This window comes from Pipistrellus kuhlii, unplaced genomic scaffold (genome assembly GCF_014108245.1).
Source record: "Pipistrellus kuhlii isolate mPipKuh1 unplaced genomic scaffold, mPipKuh1.p scaffold_m20_p_9, whole genome shotgun sequence".
NCBI lineage: Eukaryota > Metazoa > Chordata > Mammalia > Chiroptera > Vespertilionidae > Pipistrellus > Pipistrellus kuhlii.
In genome coordinates, this window is record NW_023425595.1 from 26,122,159 (window position 1) to 26,145,743 (window position 23,585).

Sequence of the window (23,585 nt, forward strand, 5' to 3'; positions counted from 1 at the left end):
TGCCGAATATGCTCTTCATCCGCCATCTTCTTAGCCCTAGTTTTGCAACAAAAACCAAACCAAACACAAACTTTTTCAAGCAAAACTTGTTAATTGCACTTCACACATTCTGTAGATACCACGTGTTTGAAGGTTATGTCAATACAAGTCAACGCCAAGCAAGATTTTAAACGAATGTTTAAAAACGACATTAATTATTACTAGACCCGATACGAAAAATTATGCATGATGAATCTTGGGTCACTTTTGGAAAAAAAGGAATAGATTCCACACTATTGGTACCTAAGAGACCAAGCAGCTATACACCTTTTACTTTGGATTAAGATTTAGCTTTCATTTCTAAAGGCTTTAATCTTTATTTTAAAAACTATGTTTACATATTTTACATTTTTTATAATTATAAATTGCTTGAATTACTAACCATCCCTTACCTGAGTTGTTTATATAACATCTTGTTCTTAATCTATATAAGAGACTTTATCTCACTATTTGTCATTACCTATTTACATCTATTTCTTCCTTATTAGACCATATAACGGCAGTGGTCAAATCTGTAAGCAGTAGATGCACATAAAGGAAAAGTGCATATGACATACAAGTAACTCAAATCTGTATATCTAGCCTGATTGTTAATAATAATAAACATTACTTCATTCTTAGTCCATGTAAACAGTCTCTTCCCCACAAAGTACTCTGTCCAGGAGATCAGGTTATTCTGCACTTTCTTCTCAGCTAGGGCTGCCTGGGATTCTTCCTCTTCTCAATCTCCTTTGCCCAATTCCTCAACAGTCAAGGATAACCACTTTACATACCCCTTTAAAACTACTATAGTCCTTTGTGTACCTGCATTTATTCTGACTTGGTTTCCCTTCCCTGGGCTTAAAAAAAAAGAGGGAGGGGAAAGAGGGTTTTTATAGGAAGGAGGAAGAAATAGCAATTCACTTTTGCCATCACTCATTATTTTGCCATTAGCAATAAAGTAATATAAAAACTTATGGTTGTTTTTACTTGATTTAACACCATTTAAGCAGAATGAACAATGTCTCACATAAATGTACTACTATTTTTCAAAATATGAAGATTTTAGTTAAACAAGTTAAAAGTGCTACTGAATTAATATAAATATTTTCTCATTATGCATCATCTAAATCAACAAACTTCAAATGACAATTATCATTAAGTGGGTCTTCTACCTGAAATAGTTGTGAATAAATGCTGTTAAGTATAAGCCAGTAAGGGGAAAGAATGTAAGAATGTATGCAATTTTTTTAGAAGACACATGCGGAAAGAAATCCTAAACAAAAACAATAGGTAATAAAGTAGAAATCAAACAGGTAAACTCCTGGAGCAGATAAAAGAACTATTCAAGAAACTGGCCAAGAACAGATACGCATTTAAATAATGAAACATAACCAGTCACATAATTTCTAATCATGTATGGGGCCATTTCAGCCTTCAATCCACTCTTCATTCCTCAGAATTCATACCTCCTCATCCCCCAATCATTTTCTATTGTATTTACAGTAGCTAGCTACCAAAGAAGAGTTGGTAGGCAAAGAAGACAGGAAAGAATATGTTAAGATCCCAAGCCCCCTGCATTATAGAGAAATATGCTCCTAGAGTCTGTGTTGAAATTATGAGAGCAATATCCAATGAAAACATTTTACACATGGTACCAAGATTTACAATAATTTCTTAAGGAAAACACAAATACAAAATAAGTTGTTTTTAATTTAAATGTTATTTTTCAATTTGTTTACATTTAATATTACTTGGTATTAGTTTCAGCTGTATATATAGTGATTAGAGAATCATCTTTACAACATGTGCCCCCTGATATTTCTAGTACCCACTTGGCACTATACACAGTTATTACAACATAACTGACTGTATTCCCTATGCTGTAGTGTGCATCCACATGATTATTTTGTAACTACCAATATGTACTTCTTAATTTCTTCACCTTTTTTCACCCAGCCTCCTAATCTCTCTCCCCTCTAAGAATCATCAGTCTGTTCTTTTTATATGAGCATGCTTCTATTTTGTTTGCTCATTTATTTTGCTCTTGAGATTCCCCATATAAGTGAAATTATCTAATATTTTTTCTTTTCTGACTGACTTATTTCACATATCATAATACACTCTAGATTAGGGGTGTCGAACTCAATCAGAGAAGGGGCCAAAATCTAAAATCCAGCCTAAATCGCGGGCCGAATGGTTTATTGAACAGTCATAAACTGTCATTGTGATGGAAACGCAGCGGAGTGCAGTGATGACAGCGCGGTGCGGGCCACATTGCAAGGCCTGGCGGGACGGATTTGGCCCGCGGGCCTTGTGTTTGACACATGTGCTCTAGATTTATGCTGTCACAAATATAAGATTTCATTCTTTTTATGGCCAAGTAATATTCCATTGTCTATATATACTACAGCTCTTTTACACATGTGTCTAGTGATCAAAATAAGTTTTGAAGCACAACTCCTTGGGATGCTTATAGACTATTTCAATTCGGAAAAGCACTACCCCAGAATATTGGAGAAAAAGGTACAGATGGGAAAAAAGGAGTAGATGTGTATGAGGAACAATAATTGGGAATAAAGACCATGATTACATGGCAATGTATATCAAAGGCATGTAAAATGTCTTAAAAATAAATTTAAACTTAGTAATTCAAGCTCTGGGAACTTACCCTAAAGAAATAAATCAGCAATGAAAATAAAAACTTATGTGTAAGAATTTTCATTATAAAACCAGTAATAGTTTAAATCCCTAAGCCATATACTAAAATACTAATTTTCAGCCATTTTAATTTTCAACCCATATTAAAATACTAATAGCATAAAAAATTGTCCCATAAAGTATTAAGTTAAAAATATAGATTAAAGCAGAGACCAGTTTGGCTCAATGGATAGAGTGTCGGCTTGGGGACTGAAGGGTCCCGGGTTCAATTCCGGCCAAGGGCACGTGCCTTGATTGTGGGCATATCCCCGGTGGGGGCTGTGCAAGAAGCAGCTGATCGATGACTCTCTCTAATCAATGTTTCTAACTCTCTGTCTCTCTCCCTTCCTCTCTGTACAAAAACAATAAAATATATTTTAAAAATCTATATATAGATTAAAAATATGCTCATATCATGATTGCCCTATTTTCTAAAAAGCACGTATATATACATGTCAATGCCTCTCACACACTATGACAGGGCACAGAGCAGGTTAGGGGATCCCCCTCCAAGTGCATGAATTTCGTGCACCAGGCCACTAGAGTATAAATATATATAGAGAGAAAAAAGATAAAAATAAGCAAATCACTAAAAGTAGTTTCTGCTAGGAGGACTGTCAATGATTTTCATCTTTTTACATTTTACAATATGAAAATGAATCTGTATTACATTTGTATAATCAAAGAGAAAACATTTTAAAAGTATGTTTTAGTCTTTAAGAATTTAGGGGCATCAAAAAGCCATCCTATATAATAAAAGCCTAATATGCTAAATGTCTGGTCATCCATTCAATCAATCAAAGCATAATATGCTAATGATAAGCTAAGGTCGCTCAAATGCTCACTATGACATGCACTGATCACCAGGTGACAGCCGACCAGTCGACCAGTTGCTATGACGTGCACTGACCACCATGGGGCAGACACTCCAACCAGTAGGTTAGCTTGCTGCTGAGGTCTGGTCAATAGGAACTGAGCAAGAGGGGCCAGACATGCCCTGGAGCCCTTATGTGGTCTCTCCCCAGTTGGCCAACTTCCCTCTTCCCAACATGGGCCCGATCATGCACAGGTGGGTCCCTCAGCCGGGCCTGAGCCCTCTCGCAATCTGCGACCCCTCGGGGGATGTCAAAGAGCTGGTTGTGGCCCAATCCCACAGGCCAGGCCAAGTGATCCCACTGGTGCATGAATTCGTGCACCAGGCCTCTAATATACTCTACAGCATGAAGTAAGAGTTTTATAAATACTTGTAGCATAAAGGCTGAACTGGTTGTCAGAATACAGAGCAAATATTTTAAGAATCCTTGTTTTTAAATCTGGAATATTCTTGGTATTCCAAATATCTCAGAATAACATAAGGTGCTTATTTAAAACAAAATGCAATTTATCCAGCCTGCTCCAGAGCAGCTAATCAGCATTGCTTTGAAACCTATATTTTTAACAAGTATCCCATCCCCAAATGATTAGCATTATGCTAAATGAAATAAGCCAGTCAGTGAAAGAAAAATACCACATGATATCACTCATTTATGGATAATAAAGAACACTATAACCTGATGGAAAAAAAAAAAAAAAATAGATAAGATACTGAGGCAGAGAAGCATTGAATAAACTGTCAAATTACAGCAGGAAGGCTGGGGAGGGTTGCGGGGCAGGAGGTAAGAAATCAATTGAAGGACTTGTATGTATGTATATAAGCATAACCAATGGAAGCAAGACACTGGGGGGCTGAGGTGAGGGCATGTGCTGGGGGTTAGGGGAGACTGGGAGAAGGTCAATGGAGGGAAAAAGGAGACATATGTGCTACTATTTGTAATACTTTAAACAATAAAATTAAATTTAAAAAATTTGAGAATCACTATTATCCTATATAAAAAAAGGCTAATATGCAAATCTACTATGACGTGCACTGACCACCAGAAGACAGACACTCAATGAAGGAGTTGCCCCCTGGTGGTCAGTGCATTCTCACAGGGGGAGTGCCGCTGCTCAGCCAGAAGCCAGGCTCACAGCTGGCGAGTGCAGTGGCGGTGGTGGGAACCTCTCCCACACTACGGCAGCACTAAGGATGCCAACTGACAGCTCCCAGACTGGGAGAGGGCACAGGCCGGGCTGAGGGATCCTTCTGAGTCCACAAATTTTATGCACCAAGCCTCAAGTAGACAGTATAAAAGATAAACAGCTTTATTGTCTCCTATTGTCTGAAATACAAGATAATTTTGCATTTCCTTTTATTCTTGATAGTTTCCTGCAAAAAGTCCTACTGATATAAATGGTCCTAAGTCCATAACAAATACACCATTTAGCCTACACAAATAGTTAGCTCTGAGGAAATTAATATATATCTTAACTACAACATACAGTAAGTGGAAGGTTACCAATCGCATTCAAACAAAACGTGTATTGTAACTCTAAAGTTTTCTTTTTATACCAAATATTTGTATGTAATACTTGAAATCATTTCTGTTTTGAAGTTCTAAGACTAAATTTTCAAAAGCCATACCTAACATTAACTAGTTGCAAAATCAAAGGCTTTTCTGTACCTACGTTTCCATTTCTTTTAATATGAATAATATTATTTATAGCAAAAATTTATTGTAAGATGCCATGATGCAAAAGTATTTAAATTACATTTTTAGGCAATTTACCAATTATATATAAAGGAATAGCCTTTGTATAAAAAAAGCAATTTCATAGACAATAAATTTTAAAAAGTTAAAAATCTAGGTTTAATCATGTTTGGGAAAAAGGGAGATTTTAAAATTACATGATCAATGTCAAATATATTATTAGGTTAAACTGAAAGATAACATAATCCTCTATCATAAAAGGCTAATATGCAAATTGTCCCCTTGACTGGGAGTTCGACCAGAGAGTGGGCTTGGTCAAGGGCAGGGCTGGCCAGACCCCCATTAGTGCACGAATTCGTGCATGGGGCCTCTGGAAGGTCTAGTAAAATGAGCCTGGTTTATCTGCTTCAAAATGGATCTATCCCCTGTAGTCTATTCCAGTCCAAAAGATAGCAGAGACATTCCCTTACAAAGGAAGTAAAAAATTTAAAATTAAATTTGAATACAAACTTACCAAAAAATAAATCTTCCTTCAAAATACAAACTCAATATTTTTTACTTTATTACTAAATAGTGGCGATAACAAAACAGTAAAAATAACAATGGGTTGAGGAATAAGGAAATTACATTCTTGTTCTAACTTTGCTTCTGTTAACTACTGATCTTACTCTGAATGTTGTTTTCTAATCCACAGAATGAGGGGATTAGGCTTGAGACTGATCTTGAAATGCCCTCTATTTCATAAAAACACAACAATGAATCTTACCAGTTTCTGATTTATTCAAAATGGATGAATAGGAGTAGCTTTGGCTGACATAATCACTGGTTGAGCCCACAGAACCTTCTCTTGGAAGTGGACCTATAAATCTGTCATGCGCACTGTCATCACCAGCACTGGAATCCTCCTAAAATGCAGCATAATCAATATTTACTAAATGGCAGAAGTGGCTAAAACAATGAAGAAAAGATGTACTAATTGCTGAGGCAAAGGAAAAAGATGAGGCCTTACTATTATTTTTACCACCAAGACATTTAAAGGAGTGTATACCCTCAGCTTTAATGTAGGGAGGATTGAAAGATGCTTTTTAGAAAACACTTTGGAGAGTTGCTCATGTCTCCTCCCAAAGTTCTTACTTTCCCAATTTTCTTTAATTTTCTTTCAATTACATGAGAAAGAAGATATATTTTTGGTACTAATAAAGCAGAAGTACTGTTGTGAACTCCTTGATAACAGAGTCCATCATTAATTTTTACATCATCCTTGCCAAGTAGACCTCACAGGTAGAGGATATTCAGTAAGTGTTGAGTGAAATGAAGTTTCCTACTGTCTTCAGCAAGAAATCTATCATTAATGAGAAAAATGTCAAAAAGGATTAAAGAATGTAACATCAGCACAAACAATTAAGACAAAGCTGAAGAGTAATTACAATATTTTAAAACATGAATTCTCAAATTGTGAATCCAGAGGTTCCTAAATTTTTTAGTTGATTTCAATGTTGGACTAATCAAAATCTTCTCACGATGTCATAAAAATAAATAATGACATTAAAGCAGATCAAAGAGCACATTCTGATATTGCTTCAGAATGGCTGCCCTATGTTTAATTATTACCTACTGTCTAGAGAGGCATTCTAATTCATAATAGACTTCTAAATGAAAAGCATCAAATAGAACTTTTAGTGAAAGAAAGTTTCACTAAAGAGAAGGTTTCTGAAAAAGTCCATAAACTCTTGGAGCCTTCCATTCTTTAGTCCATCAGGTTTTCTCCTCAAATTGGAGTTATTGCGATAGATCATCTCTAAGGCTATTAAATCAGACAGAAAATCTTATCAAAATATGAATTGGAGTAAACACTAAAAGAATAGAAATATATAAAATAATTTACAAACTAGTCATTCCCCCAAAGGCAACGAGGAATGGGAGCAAAAATGACAAAGTAAAGTATTCTGAGGGTTTGTCCCATCTCCAAAATACCAAAAATACCTGGGGAAAACTGCCAAAGATTTACAGCAATTAAGCGAATGCTTAACCAGAGGAAAGGCCACTGAAATACAATAGATCTTTGTAGCATTTTAACTTATCCTAGACATACCCCTGTCCCAGATGTCCTGGTGGTCTTGAAGATGGTAACCTATGTTTCCAGCATGGCAAAAGACTAAATAAACAAACAATAGTGCTTTGGATGTTCAGTGTAACCATGTGAACATATACACTTACAACAAACCAACATTAAATAGAAAATTAATTTATTATACATAAATTATAAAACACATCTCTCCTCCTCCTGTTGGAAAATTGCTTCCCAAGCAGTAGGTGACATTGCACAAAAATTATGAATAGAGGGCTTTCTAAAATAGTTTACCAGCATTATTTGAGGCTGTTCACCATCTTTATCTGTCAAATGTAGAAAATTCTTCTTTCCTGGTTCAAAATTAGCATCAAGAAGAGACTTGTCACTGGTATGATCTAGTGGAGCCTATGAACATAAAATAAAATATCTCAGATTAGGAAAAACATTAACTACAATAATAAAATAAAACAACTAATATGCAAATGGACACATATCTTCAGTTAATTGTCTCAAATAATTTTTTAAAGATTCTGGTAAATTCTACTAATCTACAATTGAAATTAACTCATTTACTCATGTATTAGAATGGCCAACCCCAACGTCTAAAAAACTGAAGAGAGAAAAAGTTAAGAACTAATGTAAAGTACTACAAAGAATTAAAAACATTTGTTCTTTATGTTCTCTAAAATGGATGCTATATATAATAGTATTATTTAATGGATTTTCATGAAAATTAACTAAAGACAATTTTATATAACTAAAAAACTAAAATCATGTTTTTATATGTGAATTATTGAGAATCCCCAGATAAACACACTAAACAACCCAAAATAATTATGTAGTATAACAAAATGGGCACTTTTAGATAGTCCCTTTAAGGAAAATTCTCTCTTAGTAAATGATACCTATTTTAAGCCCACTGCCTGAACCCAGAGGATCTCAGGAGGATAAAAGTGACCACTCCTTTGAAAATTAAACACCTAACTCTTTTATCAGTTAGGGCAGTTTCAATCCTAGCTGTCATTGTAATACACTCTAGATTAGGGGTGTCGAACTCAATCAGAGAAGGGGCCAAAATCTAAAATCCAGCCTAAATCGCGGGCCGAATGGTTTACTGAACAGTCATAAACTGTCATTGTGATGGAAACGCAGCGGAGTGCAGTGATGACAGCGCAGTGCGGGCCACATTGCAAGGCCTGGCAGGACGGATTTGGCCCGAGGGCCTTGTGTTTGACACATGTGCTCTAGATAGTGAATGAGAGATGGAGCTCAACATGCTCCAAGTCCCACTCACCCACACACACTCCAGTCCACTGCTGAGAAAAATGCATGATGAAATGAACACTTTATTCTTTGGTTTTAAAACATTTTTGTTATAGTAAGAAATGTTTTTTAATGTTTTAAAGGCATGGCAATGTCTCCTTAGAAGGACTTGTTTTATGGGAAAGCCTTTATTTCTTAGGAAAGTAACAGTTTATAAAAGTACAGGTGTGTTAAGGACAAAAAAAATAACTTAAGTGGTTTTTCCACTTGATATTCATGTGACTTTGGGCAAGTTAAAGTTAGTTCACTTTCCTCACACTCAGATTCCTCAACTGTAATACGAGGCTGTAACACCACCTACCTTTTAAAATGGTTGTAAGGATTAAGGAAGATTATATTTGTATAGAGCCTAGTGTTAGAACAATGCTAGGTACCTAGTAAGTGCAAAAATAAATGTTAAGGAAATAAAATAAACTATATAATCTATATAATCTATTTCTTATCTTTGGCTCTAGAAATCCTTGAGAAAAATAGCAGATAGAAAACCTGAAGCTAAGAGAAGCCACATAGAAAGAGGAAAGGCATCTTTGGGTCCCTTACATACCCTGGCAGGGAATAAAAGATTACTAGATGATATAGCTCGAATATATAGGGGTTTTATCTCAATAAATGTGTCTGTGTACAAAGTGGTATCTAAATGGGCTAGGTTTTCAGAGAAGCATACATTCAATATTGTGCAGTAAGCAGGTGAAAGTTTACTTGTAGAAATGTAGAGTAGGCAAATAAAAATATATACCGTATTTTTTGGACCATAAGACGCACTTTTTTCCCCCCAGAAGTGGGGGGAAAAAGTCCCTGCGTCTTATGGTCCAAATATAGCCTACACATATACTTTAAAAAAAAAGTTTTTTTACTTGCCCGGCTCTGTGTGCTTGCCCGGCTCTAAAATGGTTCTAAATGCTGCTGTTTACTTTACAGGGTTGATTACATGTGTTTATGACTGTGATATTGGGTTTTAATGCACATAAAATATTTTAGGACACTATTTGTTTCAGAATCTTTTTTTCTTCATTTCCCTTCTCTAAAAACTGGTGTGTCTTATGGTCCGGAGCGTCTTATGGTCCGAAAAATACGGTAAATTGAGTACTTAAGAACAGCCATAGCTGAAGAAAGAGAAATAGTAATCCTGGCTCAGAGCTATTTGAAGCTATGCAGATGTTAACTTAATCAACACTTTTTGAGTACCTATCGGAAATATGTATAGAGAATACAAAATTAATACTATCAGATCCTAGCCATCAAAATACATTCTACCAAATGGAAGACACAAACGAATAGTCTCTTCTTATTGTAGAAGAGACTAATAAGTGGCAAAGCAAAAGAAAATATGGAATAGGAGGAAAAAGAGATAGATATTACTTTTAAAGTTGCATGAGGAAACATTAAGTAAGGCTTCTTAAATGTGAAATACAACCAGGGCTTGGGTAGGCATATATGACAGTATAGACTATCCTTTAATCCAGAAGTGGGGAACATCCAGCTCAAGGGCCTTATAGGCAAGAGAAATCATTTGGTCTGGCCCCGTCAAGACATTAGGTATTAACTGTTGGATCAAATACAGCAGGTTAATTTTTAAGTTGATAATTTTGTTTGGCCCTAGAATGATATTATAAATATCCAAATGGCCCTTGGCAGAAAAAGGTTCCCCATCACTGCTTGAAACTGAAAAAAGAGGCAACACTAGAAATTACATGGTAATATAATGGAGTATTCCAAGTTTCAGATTAAATATTGTTTCTCTTTGTATACTTTGTGGGACTACCAATTTCAGAAGAAAAAGTTGACTAATTTAAAATATTAGTTCCATATTTTAAAAAACAAATATATTACAAAATAGAAAGTAAAATATCATGAATTTTAAAAGCAACATCAAATACCTTGTATTCTTCTATGGAGCCAATCAAAACTATGCCCTCCAAATACCGATAGGAGACACATTTAATTTCATTTGCCATTACAGGTATTTCCTGGAAAACTTAAGAGTAGCAATAGCATAGGACGAAAAGAGGTAATATAAACAAAAACATGGACATGGAAAATTCTGTTAAGAAAATAAATTAGTCCATTATCTGGGAGTTAAGATTATAAAAAATTAAAGGACAAATGTAGCTTGTCTTGAATGCTAGCCTAGGGAGTCTGATTTTTAATGGCGGACAGTGAATAGTTACTGAAGATTTCTGAACTGAAAGGTGACACGAGTGCTAGAATTTGAAATGACTAAAGATAATTCTCAAAGTAGTATGCAGAGTGAATTTGGACTTAGAGATAGGAAACAAAAAAGATTATTTAGAATATTATTCTAATGTGCAATTAGAGCCAACTCAATAGTCTCATTTACCACTTTCCATGCAAAACTGATCAATGCCTCCTCTTTGTACTCATGGCAAATTTAAAACATGTTAGTGTAATTAATTGTTGATACATCTGTCTTTACAACTGGACTGTGAGAACCTTGAAGTAGAAATCATATTACTACCAAACTTCCTGATAAGGGTCCTATCACTCTATCTGGTATATAATCTCTGTTAACATTGGTGTGTATATCCTTTCAGTCATTTCTCTTTCTATATACACTCTTTTCTTCTTTTCTAAAAATTAGATTATAAAACACATATAATTTTATATGTTTTTCATTAAAAAATACAAAAGGAACACCATTCCATTCACTAAATATTGAGAGTGTTCTGGAGTTGACACAACAAGATAGTCATCTTACATGAATAAAAAACTGATGGTGCTAACTTTAGAATAAGCAAATACTGAATCCAGAATGAAGGCAAAGGGATGAAGAGGGATACAATTATTGAGTGACACATGGGCTCTTAATATGACAGTTTTGCTTATATTAAAAAGGGCTCCAGGATTAAATATTGTCAGTTATAACAATAATTATGATAATATTATTAGTCACTTAAAAGAAAATGCTTTAAGTCTAGGGTTTTACCATATCAGCAGTATTGATTCCATTTCCCCACACCAAATCAAAGGTTCCATTTATGTAGCCTACTTTGTTGGCTACATCTTCAAAGAGCTTTCTGAGTGGAGTAGAAGCTGGTAAATTTAAAGTGATCCGTTCATTCACTGTCTTTGAATTAGTAATATCTTGTATTATACATAAGACTCTAGGTTCTTCAGCAGCATTTTCTATCTGAAATTTAAAAAGCACACACAAATATTATTTATCTTTATAGCCTAATTTTTCTATGATTAAATGTTTAAAAATTTCCACAATTTTTTTTTGTGCTAGTATTACTATTTTATGTCTGCAACAATCTAATGGATATGTCAAACATATAAATAGCACCACATTCGTTTGCTTTGGAAAAACTGGGGCATATTTAAAAATAAACAGTCATTCTTGTATTTGCTTTTACCTTTTAATGATATAAATCAGTGGTTCACAAACAATGAAGACAGTATACTTAAGAAGTTTTCAATTGAAAATAAAAATCTGATCTTTAAAAATGTGTCATTACCTTGCTAGTCAAATCAAACAAGTCTAAGTCTCCTGGAGAAACAGAAAAGGGAACTGTGTAGAAATGCAGTGAGGATTGTATAATATTGCAAAATCCATAACTAAGGGACATAGGCAACCAGGCCTCCAGACCTTTATGATACTGTACCCATAGACCAGATGTCCAAAAAGTCCAGTATCGATGTATTGGGAACTGACAAGCTTATCCAAATAAATCAGCCAGTAGAGGGAGAAGGAGAAGTTTTAAAAAGAAAAAAAAAAAAAAAAAAAGCACAACACATTTTTTAAAAATTACTATGTAGAAGAAAGTTAGGGTCACAAATTCTCATTTCTCAGTAATTATCAAGACAAAGAATTTAAAAGACATTTTCTCAAAGACGCTATGTCCCCCTCACGCTAATGAAGGACACTGATTTCCTTTAGCACTTTCCACAGGGTAATAGGCTACATTGGATACTTGTGGAAGAAGTTCTTACTCTCCTTCTCCTATATGCCCAACTCAATAAACAGCACCTTCACAAAGCTGGTGAAACCAAAAAGCTGAACATTTTTCTTGTCTCCTTCCTCCTCTTCACCTCACATGATCACTTTCTCTTTTTTCTGCCTGCAATCAGAATCTTACACTGAGATGATGGCAATAGCTTCCTGAGAAATTTAACTTTTCCAATATCATCCTTCTCAATCCAGAATAGTACTTTAATATGCAAATTTGATTATGTAAATATTGTGCTTTCCATCAAAGTCAAATGCAGCAGTCATTTAACTGGAGGTCCTCTTGCTATCCCCATGAAAGGCTTGTCAGAATTATGAACTGTACAAACTGGAACTGTATATAAGAACTTATTTCTTGTCAAAACCGGTTTGGCTCAGTGGATAGAGCGTCTGTCTGTGAACTGAAAGGTCCCAGGTTCGATTCCGGTGAAGGGCATGTACCTTGGTTGCGGGCACATCCCCAGTAGGGAGTGTGCAAGAGGCAGTTGATTGATGATTCTCTCTCATCACTAACTATCTATCCCTCTCCCTTTCTCTCTGTAAAAAATTAATAAAAGTATATATATTTTTTAAAAAGAACTTCTTTCCTTCCTTTTTACAATATAACCTCGTTACTTCTGTGTTACCCATCTATATACATAAAAGCCTAAGCAACCAAACAACCGAACGACCAGTCAACTTGGTCGCTATGACACACTGACCACCAGGGGGCAGACACTTAACATAGGAGCTTCCCCCTGGTGGTTAGTGCACTCCCACAGTAGGAGCGCCACTCAAGTGACCGACTGAACATGTAATGAATAATTTTACACATTTTAATCCAAAACTGAGAACCACAAAGTGGACCTTTTAAAAAACTGGTTTACAATAAAAGAGTGAGCAACTAAATTTCAACTATAAAGGTCCACTTTTACAGTTTCAATAGTATACTTCAGAAGTAGGTTCAAGTTTTCAAGGTATAAAATATATGGTGGCCAGATTTTCAAAGTTTCAGATAAATTGGAGTTGATCATCCAAGGAAGATGACTAAGAATTCAGAAATCAGAAGTGCTGACGCAGCATTAAGATTGGTGATGTGGCGACATCAAATGGCCAGACATTAATAGTTCCTAGTTTGTCCCCTAAATACATGAGTACAAGGTACAGGCATTCCAGCCTCTTCATCTTTCACCCCAAAAATATGGGGAAATTATCCCCAAATGAATTTTATCTGAAGACATAAATGTACAATAAATAAAATTTAATCCTATGTAATGCCTTTTTTTCTTTTTAATGACAAAAGTTCCTTTTTGTTCATTGTATATAAGTAATTTTGCTCCCTTTTTTAAAAAATAGGAAGAGTTTAAAGGAAAAAGTGAAAATCACCTGTTAATCCCATAACACAAGAGATAATATTAACATTTTGGTGTACATCCTAGAAATAGTATTCTTACACACACACTCACACACTCCTATGCTTTATAAACACAAACACTGGTTAGAATATAAATGCTACTTTGTAATTTCTTTCTTTACTTATAAACATATCATGTAATCTTTCCCTATTAAAAATTTTAAACTCATCATTAAATAGTTGGATAATATTTTGTTAAATGAATTAATAATAATTTGTTACATCAATTCCATTTTATTGACTCTTAGGCTGGACTTTATTACACTTTTAGAGATAATTTTGTGATGAACATCTAAATAACACTTTGTGTACTTTTGTTTCCTTAAAATTCCTACAGAATTTTTCAATCACATTTTACTCTTAAATTCAATTCTAGGATAATTTAAACAAACAAAACTCTCTGCTCTTCAAACAAAACTCTCTGCTTTTCTTTAAAGCTCTAAGATAGTCACTTGTAAATTATATGATTTTATTCCCAACCTTCTGGCCCATTGTTTATTACTAATTTAGTATGTGGTTAACATCCATGAACTGAATCTAAATTTTTTATATTACTACCCTGTTTCCCCGAAAATAAGACAGTGTCTAATATTAATTTTTGCTCCCAAAGATGCGCTAGATCTTATTTTCAGGGGATGTCTTATTTTTCCATGCACTAGGTCTTATTTTCGGAGGATGTCTTATTTTCCGGGAAATGCGGGTATTGCCAACACTAATCACACTTCCCCATCCCCACCTCCCAATTTGGTAACTGACCAAAAAATTTTCAATTATAGAATACCATCAATAAGGTATACCAATAACTTTATAATAGCTTTTATTTTTATTTTCTAAATATATTTTTATTGATTTGAGAGAGGAAAGGAGAAGGATAGAGAGAAAGAAACATCAATGATGAGAGAGAATCATTGATTGGCTGCCTCCTGCACACCTGCTACTGGGGATCGAGCCCACAACCAAGGCATGTGCCCTTGAATGGAATCAAACCTGGGACCTTACAGCCCACAGGCCGACATTCTATCTGCTGAGCCAAAATGGCTAGGACTATAATAGCTTTTAAACAACAACTCTGTAATATTATATTATACATGCCAATTTCAAAAACATTTAAATTTAAAATGGCATTTTTTAGAATTGGAAAAATAAAGTAGCTTTCTTTTTTAAATTTCTTTGGAGTTCTAACCTTGATTGATCCTATTTATGTGGGGGGGTGGGGGAGAGAGAGAAGCAGCAGTGCCATCTTGATGTTAATTAAAAAGATAGCTAAAAACTCTTTGCCATTCTTTTTCCTTTTTTTTTTTTCTTCTTCCCATACATATGAGCTGGCCTTGTGACCAGTTGGAACCAACAAAATGACACAGAAGTAATAATGTGCGGGACCTAAAGAAAGCAGCAGCTTCTGTTTGTGAACTTCTTGGAACATTTCCTCTTCTAAGCCAGTCACCACAAAAGAAATCCAGTTAGCCTGGAACCACCATGCAGTGAGGAAGCCCTAAGAATCGACACATAAAGTGGCCACTTAGTGAAGCACTGAGGTGTTTGATATGTGCAAAAAGCCTTCTTGTATATTCCATCCAAAGCCAGCCACCAGCCAAATGGAGCCAAGTAATGATCTCAGATGATACATGTGAAGCAAAATAACTGACCAGCTGAGCCTTTGCCCAAATCCAATCTCATTGTGAGCAAATATATTAGTTGTTTCAAGCACTAAATTTTGGGGTAAGCCATTCCATAGCAGTAGATAACACACACACACACACACACACAAACATTTAAGCACAGCCAAGCTCTAGTTGGGAAGGGTGGTAATGATGATATTGTTAAGGGAGTTAAGGAGGAGGGTGGCCATTTAAGCCCTAAAGCCAATATTAAAGTAAGATATCTGAGCCGAAACCGGTTTGGCTCAGTATAGAGCAGGCGTCTTCAAACTGCGGCCTGCAGAGGAGTCTGATCCGGCCCGCCAGGTTTTTTGGGCAGTGAGCGCAGCCGAGGTGTTACAGTAGGAATTAGTAGTTCATATAGTCCGGCCCTCCAGCTATCTGAGGGACTGTGATCTGGCCCCCACTTTAAAAAGTTTGAAGATGCCTGGTATAGAGCAACAGCCTGCGGACTGAAAGGTCCCAGGTTTGATTCCGGTCAAGGGCATGTACCTTGGTTGCAGGCACATCCCCAGTAGGGGGTGTACAAGAGGCAGCTGATCCATGATTCTCTCTCATCAATGTTTCTCTCTGTCCCTCTCTAAAATACAAAATAAAAAAATAAAATAAATTAAGATATCTGAAGACAGAACATAATTTATGGAAGGGAGCACAATTTTTGAAGGAGTTAAAGGAGTTCTAGGATGAGTAAAAGGAAAGAGACAAGATAAAAATAAGTGCCAAGTTTTACAAAAATCTAAAGAATGCTCCATTAGAGAAAACATCCAATCTAATAAAAGAGTAATATGCAAATTAACCATCACTCTGCTACACCCACAAGCCATGCCCACCAGCCAATCAGGAACAAATATATAAATTAACCCAACCAAGATGGCTGCCACCATGGAGAGAGCAGGAGGCTTGAGTTTCCCCCAGTGATGGAGGAAGCCAAGCTTTCTACATACCCTGGCCTGCCTTGGCCTCGGCTCAGGTCACCAGGGGGCGTGGCCAGCCTGCAAACCACCACAGGCCCCTTGCCCAGGCCATCCCCCGATCCAAGGGAGCCCTCACCCTAATCCAGGACTTCCTTCAGGGCAAACTAGCTGGCCCCCACCCATGCACCAGGCCTCTATCCTATCCAATAAAAGAGTAATATGCAAATTGACCATCACTCCAACACAAGATGGCTGCCCCCCTGTGGACACAAGATGGCTGCCCCCATGTGGACACAAGATGGCCAGCAGGAGAGGGCAGTTGAGAAGGACCAGGCCTGCAAGGGAGGGCAGTTAGGGGTGACCAGGCCAGCAGATAAGGGAAGTTGGGGGGGGTGATGGGGCCTGCAGGGGAGAGCAGTTTGGGGGGGGGGGGGGGGAAGAGAACCAGGCCTGCAGGGGAAGGCAGTTAGGGGTAAATCAGGCAGGCAAGCAGTTTGAAGCCAGCAGTCCTGGATTGTGAAAGGGATGTCCGAATGCCCATCCCTTGAGAGGTCCCAGATTGGAGAGGGTGCAGGCTGGGTTGAGGGACACACACACACACACACACACACACACCATGCACGAATTTCATGCACTAGAATTATATTTATGTGAGCTTTTGAGGGGCACAAAGTTTTCTACACAGAAAATCTAGCCAATACAAAAAAAAGAGAGAGAAAACATAACAGCAGTTATATTAATACTAAAAGAGTGTTCTGTCTACGCTCATTGCAGAAACAAAGCCAGATTTCCTAATTTTTCATTGAAAACTCATTTGTCTTCAGATAGGCTTACTGCTAGGAACATTTACAAGTGTTTGAAACAGGTAGTTCTAAAAAATCTCAGACTGCTGAAGGCATGCTTGTTTGTGTCTTCAGTCATTTAGACTCCTTTTCTTGGCATTCTTAACAGTTTTAATTTCAAATCTGAGTTTTCTCTTGTTAACATCAAAATTTTTGTTTCACAAAAAATACTTCCTAGGTGTTTATTTTGAAAAACACAAAACAAGGTCTATAATTCATGATATATATTCAGAATGGCATTAGCATGTAGAAACACTTAAGAGATGAAGGGATGGGGGGAGGGGGAGAGAGAAAGAACTCATGTACATGAACAACAGTGTGGTGATTGGGAAGGGATGGATGGGTAAAGGTGGAGGAGGATATAGGGGATATAAATAGTGATAGAAAAAATTAAAATAAATGTATACATATATTAAAGAATAAACAGCATAACTTAATATCAAATAAAATTCAAAATTATCAAGATTCAGATTTTTATAACAAAAAAATTAAGATAAAATTTAAAATATTAAGCCAAAGCCGGTTTGTCTCAGTGGATAGAACGTCGACCTGTGGACTGAAAGTTCCCAGGTTCGATTCCAGTCAAGGGCATGTACCTTGGTTGCAGGCACATCCCCAATAGGAAGTGTGTAAGAGGCAGCTGATGGATGTTTCTCTCTCATCGATGTTTCTGACTCTCTATCCCTCTCTCTTCCTCTCTGTAAAAAATCAATAAAATATATATTTTAAAATTTTTTAAATATTAAGAAAGACCTCTTTACTTACAAATTTAATAGTCTCTTTTCTCTCAAAACTTTTCTTCCTTTTAATGTTATTAAATAATATAGCATTAGTGTTGCAAACAAAAAAAATACACATATACTCATAATTTGATTTTATCTGCTTCTTGACAAAGGAGATGCCATGAGCTAAGAAATTAGGCCTTAACACAATACCCTTCTATATATTTACAGATCATGTTTAATACATTATAATATATTTAAAAAGAGAACTGATGGTGTGAATACATCTGCTGATTGAAATTTATTAAATTCAATGGGCTCATTCAGACTGTGCATTTTTATTTTAACAAGTGACAATTCTTGGGGTAGTAATGGGGATCCTAACTTATATGACAAAATAAACCACAAAACAAGATTATTTTATTTTAAGTTCCTCTCTCCACTCTACTCCATTCCAACCATCTCAGCAAACTCTGATGTAATATGATCAGTGGTCATACTGCTAAGTGGTCTCTAGCCATAGGTCACTTGGAGAGAACAGAGGAAAAACACTTGGCGGAGGGGGGAAAGACTAAGAGCTAGAGACCTGAGAAAAATGGCGTATTAAGAAAAGGTTAAAATGGGATGCTATAGCACTGGAAAATTTAGGTTTGAATTGTATAATGGGCTGCCAGAAAGTTAACATTTTATATAATTCTTCAAATAAGATTTCTGGGTTTTGACTCAGTAAATTAAAAGATAATTTAATCCCAGAAGCATTACTATTTCAGAAAATAAATATGCCTGTACATAAAAGAGACAATATAACCACAAGTCAAACGAAGAGATCTTGTAGTTTTTATATCAGTTTCCCCCCTCATTCACTTGTTAGAAAAGCAGACCCAATCAGACACACATTCATTTAAGGTGACTTTCTTATTATTAAAACTGGGTAGAAGTAAAATAGTTAAAACAAGCATAAAACTCAACACATGCCTTGTTATTAAATAAAAATACTAACATGCTGTTTCATGCTCTGCTGATTATCACACTAAAGCAATTACATCAGCAGTCTACCTGTAAAAATTTCTTCTTCATTTCATCAAAGATATTTTGTCTGCATCTCCAAAACACATCCTATGACATACAGAGAACAAATGAATCACAAATTATTTATTTAAAATACAGAGGTAAGACAGTGAAATGAGAACAATTAACCTAAAGACATTTTTTTTTGCAAACAAAATACATATTAAAAATATCACATCCAGAAATTATATTTATAATTTGTATTTTAGGCCTCAATTACTCTTTTTTAAAAATATTTTTTATGGGTTTCATAAAGGAATAGAGAAGGGAGAGAGAGAAATATCAATGATGAGAGAGAATTATTGATCAGCTGCCTCCTGCACGCCCCCTGCTGGGGATCAAGCCCAGAACCCAGAATCCAGGACCCTGGACCAGAATCGAACCCAGGACATCCTTCAGTCCACAGGCCGACACTACCCACTGAGCCAAATCAGCCAGGGCTCAATGACGCTTATAAGGTTACTGAAAATCTATGCTTTCACTGTAAAGGATAACATGGAAAACAACCACATTTCAACAAAGAGTGGTAGCTTAAGAATTATGAATAAATAAAATGTTCTAAGTCACATAATACTTTCCCAGTTTTACTGAGATATAATTGACATACAACATTGTATTACTATTACCACAATAAGTTTAGTTAATATCCATCATCTCATCTCACATAGTGATGAAAACCTGGCCACTATACTATGTGGGAGCCAGGTAGACACATGGAAAGGTCATGTGTAGAAGTTCCAGCCACAGCCCAAATGAGATCACAGCTGGCAAACATCATCTGCCACCATACATGTGGGTGAAAAAGCATTTAGATCAAGCACGTCAAACTGAAAAGGCTAACACAGGCCAAATAAATAAGGTTTAAGTTTATGTGGGCTGCAAAAAAACCCAAAAGCTTCTATTTTCATAGAAACATAGGTTTATTTCGATAGAGACATGCTGAATACAAAGGGATGAAATACATGAGTAACTGTTAAGATAAAAGAATAGAACATTTTAATAAAAATTAATTTTTTCTTGAACATTAACTTACCAGACACTGAACAACTGTACAAATAAGTGTAATGTAAATAAACCTATTTTTCTTGTTCTCCAAAAGTGAAATATTTCCTGTTGCACACACCAAACAAGTCAGTACACGACTAATTATGTGGCAATCGGCTGCTAAAATATTTGGTGCTAGTGTTAGTGGAAAGAAATGTTGTGCCTGCACAGAAGGCATGTAAGGGAGACAAATGCAAAATGATTATAGTAATCAGTCATTAGCGAACGTTGTAGTTTGTTTGTTATTAATAATTATATATAAAGGATATTATAAAAATTAAGTTACAAATTTTTATTAAAACATTTCTTACATACTGTTATTTTGGCTGGGCCGTAAAAATATTCGTTGTGGGCCACATGCGGACCACGGGCCGTAAATTGACATGCTTGATTTAGATGATTCCAGCCCCAGCTTTTCATCTGCCCCAGCTGACACCTAGCAAAGCAGAAACAAGCTGCCCTAGTCCCATTTTGTTTAAATTAACATCTGAGAGCAAAATTCACTAAGTTGGGGGCAAATTGATATATAACACAAGATAATCAGAATAATAGTCAATTTCTCACTCTAGTCTTCTCATCTTCCTATATAAAAGTACAATCCTCTTGATGTGCTGGTTGGGTGGCTCAGTTGGAGAGTCTTCCCCAACACAAAAAAAGATTGCAGGTTGGATTCCTGATCAGGGCACAAACTTAGATTGAGAGTTCAATCCCCATTAGGGGCATGTAGAAGAGTCAACTGATCAATGTTTCTCTCTCACATCAATGTTTCTCTTTCTCTCTCTCTTTCCCCAGCCCTCTCTCTCTCTCTCTAAAATTAATAAACATCCTAGGGTGAGGATAAAACAACAATCCTCTTGGTAATCTTCATTTCCCTCCCTTGCTTCCAGTTTCTACACAGTACTTATAAAGACCTGAAATATTTGTTTGCATTTTACATATTTATTGTCTGTCTCTAAAAAAAATTTCCATCGTGAACCAAGATGAAATAGCAGACTAGACTTACCCTCCTCACCTTAAACTAAAAATCTAGATAAAATATATAAAGAAATCATTTTCAAATATTGAACAACAGCCAACACAAAACAGTGATCCCTGTGAAAAGCACCTTTCAGGCTACAGTGTTTGGGAGGGAGAAGCCAGGTAGAGTCCAATCCAGCAAACTCCCTGAGTTCAAGAGATGAGGTGGGGGAGTTGGAAGAGACTAATTCAGCTAGAATTTATAGGGCAGAATACTAGGGAGAAGAAAGCTGCACAAACAGCAAGCTCCAGAGATCTTTTTTGAGTACTCAGCTGAGTACTCAACAGCATATCTATGTAAAGAAACTACATGAGTCGGGGGAAAGAACCACAGGAAAGCCGAAACCGGTTTGGCGCAATGGATAGAGCGTCGGCTTGGGGACTGAAGGGACCCGGGTTCGATTCCGGTCAAGGACATATACCTTGGTTGCAGGCATATCCCCAGTAGGGGGTGTGCAAGAGGCAGCTGATCGATGACTCTCTCTCATCCATGTTTCTAGCTCTCTATCTCTCTCCCTTCCTCTCTGTACAAAATCAATAAATATATTTAAAAAAAAAAAAAAAAAAAGAACCACAGGAAAGAATCCCTGGAGCTCACTTTAGTTTCCACCAGCCAGAGTGGGGAGGTTTGGAAGGGGCAAAGAATCTCATTAATACACATCATATAACCTTATAACACAAAATTAATAGCCTTTTAAAAAGTCTGCATTGGGCCCTGGCCGGTGTGGCTCAGTGGTAAAGCATTGGCCCGAGCACTGAAGGGTAATGGGTTTTATCAAGGGCATGGTCAAGGGTAGGTATCTGGGGATCCAAGATGGCTGTGCCCAGGTGAACACCGAGCCGCAGCCGCACACAACAATTTCAATAAAATACAACTAAAATATAAAACGGACATTGCCCAGAACTACAGGAAGGTTGACTGACTGGAAATTCTACAGCGAGAAGCAAGGAGAAAACCAGAAGGAGGAGCGGAGGAGCTGGAAAAGCCCAAGAGGCGCTGGCAGCGAGCACTGAAGGACCCGCATAGGGCGGGGCTAACGGAAGCCAAAGCTTCAGGCTCCACCCTGAAACCCCATCCCATCTGTAACTGCGAAATGGGACAACAAAATAGATCACAAACAAAAGAAATGGAGGACAAGAAGCGTCTGGATATAGAGTTCAAATCTACGCTTATAAGGTTTTTCAAGAATTTCCTAGAAAAGATGGATAAGGCCTATGAGGATATGAAAAGAGATCAACTAGAATTAATAAGGAGTCAACAAGAAATGATAAGGGATCAACAAGAAATAAAGAATACATTGTCTGAAATAAAAAATATTTTACAGAGTCCTAAAAACAGAAGGGAAGATCGCAAAAATCAAGTCAAAGATTTGGAACATAAAGAGCCAGAAGACACCCCTCCACAGAAGCTAGAAGGCAAGAGAATCCAGAAAATTGAAGATAATGTAAGAAACCTCTGGGACAACTTCAAGCGAACCAACATCAGAATTATGGGGGTCCCAGAAGATGAGAGAGAGCAAGATATCGAAAACATACTGAAAGAAATAGTGACAGAAAACTTCCCCCACCTGGTGAAAGAATTAGACTTACAAGTCCAGGAAGTGCACAGAACTCCAAACAAAAGGAATCCAAAGAGGACCACACCGAGACACATCATTATTAAAATTCCAAGAGCAAAAGACAAAGAGAGAATATTAAAAGAAGCAAGAGCAAAGAAGGTAGTAACCTATAAAGGAGCACCTATATGATTGTCAGCTGACTTCTCAACAGAAACCATGCAGGCCAGAAGGGAATGGCAAGAAATATTCAAGGTGATGAATAGCAAGAACCTACAGCCAAAAATAATCTACCCAGCAAAGCTATCACTCAGAATCGAAGGCCAGATAAAGAGCTTCACTAATAAAAAAAAGCTAAAGGAGTTCATCACCGCCAAACCAGAATTATATGAATTGCTGAAGGGGGTTCTTTCAGAAGAGAAAGTAAACAAAGATAAAAATTATGAACAAATACTTAACTATCAACAAGTGAATCTAAAAACCAAGGAAATTAAAAAAATCTGATGAACAATATTAACTGTTGAATATAACAGAATCAGAGGTATGGAAGGGGAGTGAACTGACGATTCCTGGGGAAAAGGGGAGAGGGGGGCGTGGGAAGAGACTGAACATAAACTGTGCACCTATGGATGAGGACAATGGGGAGAGGGGAAAGGGCAGAGGGTGGGGTGGGAACCTGGTGGAGGAGAGCAATGGTGGGGGGGGGGGGGGAAGGAACATTTGTA

The 23,585-nt window shown here is 36.6% G+C and overlaps 1 protein-coding gene across 9 annotated transcripts in view; it reads right to left on the reverse strand.

The window, feature by feature from the left end:
• Nucleotides 1-23,585, reverse strand: part of USP47 (ubiquitin specific peptidase 47) — an 89,527-nt gene that overhangs the window by 45,242 nt on the left and 20,700 nt on the right. For 6 of the 9 annotated variants that reach the window (XM_036428034.2, XM_045577523.1, XM_036428035.2 and 3 more), the window contains exons 2-5: nt 19,232-19,291; nt 11,624-11,827; nt 7,648-7,761; nt 6,052-6,190 (exon numbers count right to left, since the gene is read on the reverse strand). In XM_036428034.2, coding sequence (XP_036283927.1) covers nt 6,052-6,190; nt 7,648-7,761; nt 11,624-11,827; nt 19,232-19,291 — 517 coding nt within the window. Of the gene's footprint in view, nt 1-6,051; nt 6,191-7,377; nt 7,441-7,647; nt 7,762-11,623; nt 11,828-19,231; nt 19,292-23,585 lie in introns of those variants that run through there. The other 3 variants (XM_036428033.2, XM_045577524.1, XM_036428037.2) reach the window with 3 other exon arrangements.